The sequence below is a fragment of the Musa acuminata genome, chromosome BXJ2-5 (genome assembly GCF_036884655.1).
Source record: "Musa acuminata AAA Group cultivar baxijiao chromosome BXJ2-5, Cavendish_Baxijiao_AAA, whole genome shotgun sequence".
Lineage (NCBI taxonomy): Eukaryota > Viridiplantae > Streptophyta > Magnoliopsida > Zingiberales > Musaceae > Musa > Musa acuminata.
The window spans coordinates 1,995,949-2,006,448 of NC_088342.1; the positions used below are offsets into that span (position 1 = coordinate 1,995,949).

At 38.4% G+C, this 10,500-nt stretch overlaps 1 protein-coding gene across 2 annotated transcripts in view; it reads right to left on the bottom strand.

Annotated features, from left to right (window-relative positions):
• Positions 1–2,150, bottom strand: part of LOC135612080 (tRNA ligase 1-like) — a 36,183-nt gene extending 34,033 nt beyond the window's left edge. Inside the window, exons 1-2 of one of the 2 annotated variants that reach the window (XM_065107856.1) lie at positions 1,913–2,150; positions 1,251–1,688 (exon numbers count right to left, since the gene is read on the bottom strand). In XM_065107856.1, the coding sequence (XP_064963928.1) occupies positions 1,251–1,688; positions 1,913–2,104 (630 nt within the window). In that variant the 5' untranslated portion in view covers positions 2,105–2,150. Of the gene's footprint in view, positions 1–127; positions 259–1,250; positions 1,689–1,912 lie in introns of those variants that run through there. The other variant, XM_065107857.1, reaches the window with a different exon arrangement.
• Between the last annotated feature and the right edge of the window lie 8,350 nt (positions 2,151–10,500).

A 10,500-nucleotide genomic window follows, 5' to 3' on the forward strand; every position in this document is an offset into this window, starting at 1 on the left:
CACTAAACTTGACAGAAACTCCTTTGTCAAATGGGCATATCACATCATAGAGCAAAAATGGTCCTATTTGGACTTACTTTGCTCAATTGGCAAAAAAAAATGCATGAGCAAGAGCCATAGAGCTAACCAGATATTGACTGACGAGGCACCAAAAACACCAAAGAATGCACCAGCGCACTGCCAGAAACCTCATGCACTAAGCCACACCTTTTCTTCAGAAAACCAATGAGGATGATGCCACTAAAATTTGACATCAACTCCTCTGTCAAGTAGTACATCATATCACTCTCTCATAGCCAACGTATATTTGGATCATAATGGTTCTATTAATGTGTACTTTGTTTAATATTGGGAAAAAAATGCATGAACAAAGGCCATAGAGCTAACCTAGGTCATAAACCTGTTGCTGAGGCTCTAAAACCACCTAAGAATGTCCTTAAGGCCAAATACAAACTAATATTGTAAAAAATATATATAATAATGCAAAACCAACATGACTGCCAGGAATATGATTAAGCATAATCAAGAATTAACAATTCTCAACAGAATTCCCATTGTGGGTTTAAATAAAAGAGTACTAACCAGTAACCAATATACATGACATAGCTGCTATTCGTGTAGGTTTCTATGGATGCAATAAAATTTCCTATGTCTCCTCTCTCTACCCTTTCATAGTTGCTTTAGAGATCTCTTACCCAAGAAAAATAATCGAACATATGATTTAGTATCTTAATTGCTCATGTGTTATTAAAAATTATGTAATATTAACATATTTCTGTCCTAAATCCTGCTTCAAATCGGTATCAACTACATATCCAGGTTCATATTTGTGTCCATTGTAGACAAAAACAACCACAAAGTTTAGCAATACAACATCTGCACCTGAATTCATCTCTGCTAATTAAACATGAATATTGAAACAGTTTACCCATTATCTGACAGATGCTAGTCAAGATGCCAATGAAGAATGTTGGTTTTAAAAAAAAACTACCAAATCATCCAATGTGGCAAAAGATCATGTAGCTGCACAAACCGAGGCTAAAGAATTATTTGCACCAATGGTGAGACATACACAACAAGTCTCCAACTTTAGCGAGATGCAATTAAGAGGGGGCAACGATATCCATAATCAAACAAGTCCAAAATGAGTCGCCAGATGAATAAACCAAGTATCTTATGCTTAAACTCCAATAAATCTCTCAGAAATATGAACGAAAACAGAAATAAGAAACTCATTAAGCAGATAATACCTCCTGATCCGACTTCTCATTCTCAAATTTTGGATAGAACGTAGCTCTTATTTGTGCGTGTGAGAAGGTGTTATTATCCACGTTAAAATGTGCACCGATGGGACCCTTGAACAGCTTCATCAAGTTGTTGGCGCTACTGCCCGTCTCCTCCTCTGTTGGAACCGAACTGATGGTGCTCTCAACCGGAGCAGCCACAGCACTAGTAGCAGTCACATAGGATTTAGGTTTCCACAAGCCCTTCTGTTGGCTCTTCACGGATCCCTGGTTCGACAGCGGTGCACCACCAAGCTGCATCGGAGGTGAACGGGCAGCAGGATTGTCGGCAATGCTCAACCTTCCGACTCCATCGGCCACTGCAGACGCTGTAACTGGTGAGGAGGGAGGAGATCCCACGGCTGCAGGCCGCTGCTTCTCCTTCCATTGAGTCGTCTGCTTTCCCTGCGATAGGAAATCAAGAAATGTCAATCATGTTGACATCGAAATCAAGAAAACGATCTAGGACGAAACGAAGAAACATCAATCGACGGCGAAATCGAAAAGCGTCGATTGCGAAACGTCGGTCAGGAACACGAACGAGGACGAGACCAAGAAAATTCGATCGAGAGGACAATCGAGGACGCCGGAGCGGGGGAAGAAAATGGGGGACGGGACTGTGGGCGTACCCGATGGGCCATCGGCGTCGACGGGGTTGGGGAGGCTCCGAAGAAGCGACGGGGCACCGGCGGGGACGGTGAAAGGGGGAGCCGGCGGCGAAGGAGGAGGATGAGGGACGGCGAGGGGGAGAAGGGTTTTGCGGGAGAGGGGAGGTTGAGAGCCAGGAGGCTTAGGAAGCGCCCCTGCGAGAATTTCGACATCCAATGCCGAGGCGGCGGTTGTTCCACGGACTTCCGAGTGGGCCGTCGCGACACGCAGATGCCAAATTTATAGTAGGGCGCGAGACGGAATTAAATATGAGTGTTGAGTTTTGGGCCGGCTCGCGGCCTAACATTTCTAGCTGGATTTTGGACCGGCGACATGCGTAGTGGATCGTTTGTTCTTCGGCGTAACTGTATCTCCACTTCTCATGCATTAACGTATTAACACACATATTTACATTGCACAATATTTTCTCAATATCTCTACTTTTACTCGGAGGAAATTAAACATTTAATTCATGTAATAAGGAAAAAAGTTTTTTTTCTTAATCATAAAGATATGTGATCAATAAAAAGTGACTAAATAAAAAAATATTATCTTAGCGATAGAGTCATTGAAATGTTTTTTTATTTTGTATTTTGGATCATCACTTCATCAAATTTTATAGAATAATATACTACTATTGAAAAATAAAAAAAATATTAAAATTTTATTGGTTAATATAAACTATCTAAATAATAAAATATATATTGAATATGATATATATATATGCTTAAATCACATAAGATAAATTATCATAATTAGATTAATAGACAAATCATGTGATGTGAAAGCTTGATTATAACATGCATATTCGTAATTGAGATCTTTATTCCATTGATTGTGTTGGGAAATCTTGAGAAGCATCATGCGAAAAATAAAAATAGAAATTGGTTTCTCAAAATAATCCTATCGAATCGTTGTGTAAAGATCATGAGCATAAAACTCAAAAGTGACAAAATCACGTAAGGGGTGTGAGATGTTCTCACCTAAGAAAAATTGTATATCCCTAATTTGCATATCTCATACTCTCACAAACTCTTCTCCAGCGATTATCCATACAACGAGTGAGACAACGACACACCTCCTCGTGTAACAAATTCTTTTCTTGTATTTATGTATCACCACGCTGTAGCAACCAAGGAGGGATCGGTCCCTCTTATTATCCTCTCAAACTAGAGAGGGGGCAATCGGCTTTAGGAAGAAGTAGGGATGATACAAAAGGATATATAATCCATTAGACATGTATACTATAAGTTACCGTGTACCTGTAATCTCTCATTCATCTAATATCCCAATGATTATATACGAAGCATGGTACTATCAAGCCCATACGGAATCCACCGAGTCTCACTCTAATTGGATTCTTTCAGAGAATTTCTTCTCTCTCAATTCAAATCTCGTGCTTATCATATTCATCATGATTTGATTGACTCTAGCTAAAGATTTACTTGAGTGATAATATATGAAATATTTTTCTCATGATATTGAGAGTGAATGATCCTCTATTGACACTCAATTACCTTCGTATGATTGATTATCATTCCCAATGATCGGTTGTACTAGACCTGAAAGTTTCAAACCTGTAAGTTATGTATAAAAGAATCGAGTACTCAAATAAGATATTGTTAATATCTAAAGTCTAAAGACTAGATATATAATTGAGAGTATAAAATCGTTATTTGACGAGGTATCAAATTAATCAGCATTCTGTAAGTAAATCATTCAGTAAACTCATTCTCCAATAAGCCCATGTACTATATTCATAGTATTCTTACACAATCAGCTATGAACCCAGCTACCTTTATCATATTAACGAGTATATAGCACATCGATCTATTCGGTTATCTCGATATCTCTTACGAATAATATATGACTAGAACTATTTAAGATATATGTTTAAAGATGAATTTATCTTATTAAGAAATATATATCTATCACAATATATATATAGATCTAACGACATTATAAAATATACACCATCCGATATAAAATAAAAGATATAATAATAATAATAATAATAATAATAATAATAATAATAATAATAATAATAATAATAATAATAATAATAAAACTTATCACACATGCGATTAGTTTAAGGGTCACATTAACCAGTAGATCGTTGGCTCCAAATCACTGTTTCCACTTTTTGATAAAGGCGAAATTGATATCTCCAACATCAACACATGAACATCGACACAAATGACACTATTAAAATCGTAATTGAGTCATACACATTGCATCATCGATCATCTTCACAGTAATTATGTCACTTTAGTGGTCGAAGTCATCATCCCAGTGACTATTAAGCTCCACCATCAGAACCTTGTTAGTAGTAGTTATACCTCCATGGTAGTAGTTATGCCATCACAACAATAAAAATCACCATCTCATCTAATTTATCATTATTTCAATAATTATATCACATCAATGATCAAAACTATCACCTCAACATAATTAGACCAAGTCATCGATCACCTTTGTAGTTGAAATCATCACGACATAGGTGATTAGTTAATGTCATCAACCATTTCGATATCTACTCGAATCATCGTAACTATAAATGACTACAGATATCTAACTATAAATATTTTTTTCCACTTTTATTTCCTAAAATCAATTATACTTCGCGTATCTTATTGCTTAATATCGGAGAGATCCCTTTGAACTTCTACCAAAACAAACAATGAAGGTTTAGTTGTGTCCATAGCAAGCCAATGCTAAGAAGGCTTATGGATAGATACATTGACAGGAATCGAGAAAGAGAAGGATTACTTGATTCATGTTAAACATCTTCCATCAAATGTCAACATGCTTAAGCTTGCATCTTCCACAGCATCCCAAGTCTCGAATGGCTTCTGATTTAGAACAACAAAATCTCTGAGATTCTAGTGTGTCTAGGATCCCATGTCAGTTTCCTCCTGTGAACAGCGAGAGTTAAAGCTCAAGGCCACTGAACCTCCAACATCTTCCAAGCTTTCACGATCACATTACCAGCTGGTGATTACAGTTCCTGTAGGTGAGAGTCATCTTCTTGGACGTCTGTCATGCCAATTACGATAGCTCCCGAGACATTGATGTGAAGCAGGAGCAACACTCCCCTGTAGAGCCTGTGAAGCGTATACCTGTGCTGCCAGGACCATTGCTCCTGTCACGGCACTTCAAATCTGTCATGTACTTTCCACCATGTCTCACCTGTTCTTGATCTCCGAACTGCAACTTACTGCAACTTACTGCAACTTCTACAGGGTGTGCGACACCCAACAAGTAGGGCACTGCAGTGAGATTCTCTTCTGTAGCACCCACAGTGTGCTTCTTGTACTGGTCCTATGATTAGTGGCCCTAAATGACCATCCATTTCTATGCTGTGATGGCATCTACACCACACCTCTACATCGGCACTACAGCACTTAGTATCAGCCTTCCCGATCTCCATCATACTCTCTGTCTCTTCTTTTTCCGGTCTTCCTCTGCTCTTACTTCCTTTCCTCCTTTTCACTTTATTGATATCTGCGTCGGCGCATTGAATTGGCTGATGAGTCTACTAAACCCTCTCTCTCTCTCTCTCTCTCGCTCCCCCTTGTGGCCTGTGGACTGTGGTAGAGCCAGCGAGATGAATGGAAGGGGCAGCGGAGGTGATGGGGGCGTTGTGTGAATGATTGCCACCAGCTGTGCGTGATTGCAACAAGCAGGTTTACATCGAACAGCGTCACATGGCCATTGATGTGATCCTTGATGTGGTCCTCAAGGATCGGACGGCCGTGATCCGTGCGCCATTGGCGCTGCCGCATGCGCCGTTGCCTGTGTCACGGCCGTGTTGTTATTGCTAATGGGCCTCATCACAACTACTCTGCCGCTGGCTTCTTTGTCTTGTCTAATTATTTTTCCTTCCCCATTCAAATAGATTCCTAATTATCTTAATTGCTTGAAAATAGTTTCCAAGAATATATATATATATATATATATATATATATATATATATACTTACTGATCAAAATTTTTTTTACCACATTAAAATTACCAAAATTGATTATTATCATGTGATGTCATCAAAATTTAAGATACTATTTTAATAAAATATTTATAGCCTAAAATTCTCCGATGATTAATTATAAATTATCTCTTTATAATTAGTTATCTTTAGTATTTCGATTCTTATCTTTTAAAAAATTATATTGAGATATTTATATTTACGAAAATGAAAGCAGATCCATATAGATAAAAGAATAATTTTATAGGATTAAAAATTAAAAATTCTTAAAATAAAAAATTAAATATTTTATTTTCATAAATATAAATATATAATTAGTTCTGATAGTTAAAAAAATATAAATATATGCGGATTCGAACTTTATTACTTTGGATCATAAAGAAAAAAGAAAAAAAAAGGTGCAAACTTTGTTGCTTTATTAAGGCAACTTTGTGATGTCTTTTATTTTATCTTTCTTTCTTGGTTTTTTAATTCAGCTTTGTGTTTGAACGACCAACGAATCGTTCGGTTTCTCTTCGGTCTCATTCTTTGCCGTACACCTGATGATGATTCGTAGGTCATCGAGACTCGGAGTTCGCAGCTTTGGATTTGATGCTGTTGTCGTTTGCCTTTGTGGCCTTGTCACAAAAGGCATCCATCCCCCTGCATCTACTCGGGCACCCGGAAAGCTCTTCCGGTTTGCATGGGCATGACAATAGCAGTTTCTTCTTCCTTTTGACGCCACCGGTGATTCAAAGGTACAAACTATGCTTTGATCAGAGTATCGTGGGATGTAGATTGGTTGCATGGTATAGTTTAATCCAAATCTTTGGATGTGTTGCTTGTGCTGGACGAGGTGTTCATCGCTTCCGAGGAGTTTGGGGATTACGTCGTTTAGCGAAACTCTTATGGACATATGTTGTGGTGGTCGTTGGCGACTAAGGATGCCGACTTCCGTAGGGAGGCTTATCAACACCTCATGTGTTTGAAGAAATGTTTGTAAGAATTCATTTCCTGGTAGGACCAGTGTTGGTGTGGCCTGGGGAAGAGATAAGCCTTGGAAAGTAGATCGAAGTATGGTTAAGTGGTGCTTGTTGTTGTTAGGCTTTCCTCGGACATCTGTGGATTGTGTTATTGACCTGATACTAACCTAAGCACTTGCGACATCCCTTTTACGTGACAAGGAGTAACATGCTTTAGGTGAAGGCAAGCATGCTTGCCTCTCTAATGCACCAGACAACCACCCCGAAACTTATCTTCTTTCTCATCATAGAGAAGGGATCATGGTGGGCAAGTGCCTTATTGGTCCAATCAAATCCGGTGATAGTGAGGAGCAACTCACCCAGTACTTGATGCCCACTTAGATCTAATGGAGTTTGGTCTCAAATCTGCTGGGAATTTATATCCCATCCACAGTCTTGTCACAGTCCAAGCTTTGGTGAGCCGGTGGTTCTTATCCAACCTGGAGGAAGAAGGTGGTGGGAAACAAAATGCTGGTCTCTGTATGTTGCTGTTGCTGCCATTAATTCCACCATTACTCCTGGAAACATCCCTTGTGCTGCGTAGTGAATATCTGTCAGCATCATTACAAAATTGACAAGGATTTGATGGAACCTTTAATTCCTTGTTGCGTTTACCCTGCAAAACCCTGGAATTGAGCTGGTGCTTCTAAATCTGCGTAAGATGAGTTCCACCTGCAACATATCCCCAGGAACCTTTGTAGCTCCTCCAGATAAGACAGTCAAGGGGTAACTCTGTAACTCCCCTGCGACACTTTCCTGTGCCTGTTTGTGCGAGTGGAGCTTGTGATATCTCTTTACCTAGTTTTATTTTCAGATGTGAGGACCTACCTATTGCAGGTTCATGATGATCACAAGATACTCCTGTCTCCACCATCTCCTTTCACCAATCACCCACTACTTTACATGTAGCCAAGAGGAGTTCATAAATGACCATAAATTTCCTTTTTTAGGTGCGAACTTAGCTATTCTGCTTATATTTATCTCGCTGGAGAATTAGATTAAGTGAATGATATCGTCTCAAAAAATTGATTCTTTACCACTCATTCACACATACTGTAAGTATTTTGGCATGAAGTTTTTTTTTTTTAACCCTCTCATCAATTAAAACTGACTATATATCTGTATGAAAAAAATAGGGTTGGAAACACAAGAGGAGCAACAACATCATGGTGGAGGAGTCACATATACGAGCCCCAGGTAAGAAAAGCTCCTCCCTTCTCTGACAAATAACTGTATACGGAATTGCTGAGGCTTGGTGTAATCATCCATTGTCCTCTACGAAATTTCAATAGATTCTCTCCTTTCCTAGAAACTTACACCATGTCACTTGTTACTCTCACCAGCTGGCCTGCCCAAGTATTTTGCAAGTTCAAATTAAATTCTAGGCCAACGGCAAAGAAGAAGTTTCTTAGTGTACCATGTAGCAGACAGAAGATAGAATGAGGAAAAAAAAAAAGGTAAAGCCTGCAGATATTTTTTTTACCTTTTTTTTTTACTGGGAACAGTTTTATTATTTTTCTCATTCTTATGGTTTGGTTATAATAAATGAAGTTTCTTCGAAATAAAATGAGCTAGAGATGATAAAATCTTTCTTTTAAGGAGAAGAATATGTAATACGGACGGAAAAGTTAATATGAAAATAATAAGTTGTGTTCATGAAACCGTGGATGAACTATTCTAGAGTTATATTGCAATGATCATGAAACTATGGAGAGCTGGAGTATAGTCTACTGCAAGGCAGCTGCCTGCTGTCAAGTATGGGTTGCAAGCTATATCGAAGGTAGGAATCAGACAAATCCAGTTTGAATCCATCTCTGAGCTTCTAATACACATTCTTATGAACAAGGATATTTTCTCAAATTTGCAAAGTTTTGATGCCTACTCCTTTAGACATGTCTTGGAGAAAGTAATGCAATATTCCTTTTTGCAAGTAATGCAATATTCCTTTCTAGCAAAAGCTAAATATTCATGAATCTCAAATCAATACAAACGACTCCAGGAAATATGCATCTCACCTTGTGATGGAGCCTATATTTAATGGTTGACAAAGCATAATTGTCCTCTCTGATAGCATGAGCTGCACCAAACATACTGAAAATGTTTTGAGCATTTTCTCTTTTTGCAGACTTGCTGAAGTGCTTTCAATGAACAGCTCCCCACATGAGCAAAAGCAATGTGAAACTACAGTGACTGTTAGGAGGAGCAGCTACATGAAAGAAGTATCCATCTTGGCCAAGGCAAAGATAAGTGAGTAAAGCCATGGTGAAAGATTCAGGATCCACATGATAAAAGTTCTGCTGCTGCAACTGACTCATTGCAAAGAAAAGGTTAGAAAAGCTAAAGCTGGTAGGGTTTTCCCCTTTATCTCAGAATGTGTTTATGGGGTTTGACTCTTCTACATTCCATGTTTTATTGCCCAGTGAAGGGTTTTGAGGGCATTAATTGGCCACATCCCTAATCTGCCAAAAAGAGAATGCTTATCCCAAACTTGATATGGGAGCAGAGCATGTGGGGACTTTTAGATGAAGCCAACAAATTGGGATGCTGGGGGCCCAGCTGAAGGGCCACATCTGATACCACCCAATGGTTCATGGGTCCCTCTTGACCCTGTGGTGTGGGTCCTCCCTCAACCAATCTTTGCACCTAATGGTCAAAGGGGACTGGGACTTGGTTGGTGGATTGGCTTAGGACAAAAGGGTTATATGCGTGGTTAAATTTTTTAGTGAGATCTAATTACCAATTCTAAGGTTGACTGAGACTTGACCTTTTTCTAATATGCTTGACTTCCATTTTATCTCTATCCCACATATCAAATAGATGTATTTCTGAGGCAGTTGATCTGGAGATCATCGTCTACAAAATGTTGAGTTTATGTGTGCGCATGCACTCTTTTTTGATGCAATTCATGAGACACAGCTCATGAATTTGGACCATCATGTAATTGTCCGCCCCTTTATACCCTTCTCCGGCTAAGCATCTCTACATTAATTGTTCCCTTTTTGTCTTCAATTGACCAGCCTACTCGTCATGCGAATGGTGTGAGCCCTTCTTCAATCAGAGACGTATCACTACTTTCACCTACACAACCAAAGGTAGGGAATCAATCTACAGGACAAATCAAATCAAAATGATGTTATGGGTGGGGCGGTGGGATGGATTCCATTTCCCCATCTATCAAATACCAAGAGCAGGATAATATAAATTAGATTAATTCAATTTAAAGGATGTGTTCCTTAGACTCTATCATACTGTTATGAGATTTTGCTCCATCTACATATATATAAGATCGAACCAGACCTATCTGATTCTAATAATCATATATATATATATATATATAATACATAGTAAGAGGGGAGATTAAGTTGATTCTAATAATATTAACTTTATTTAATTATGATAATATATTCCGAATTTATTTTATTTGGACCTACTCGCCATACATAGCTAATATTACCTTTATTCTGATATTATACTTGATGTGGAATTATTTACTGTATCACATGGCATTTTAATGTTTTCATATTATATATTGAGGTGTTACAATGTGTTCTAGTGATTGCATATCACACCAAACTTTATAATG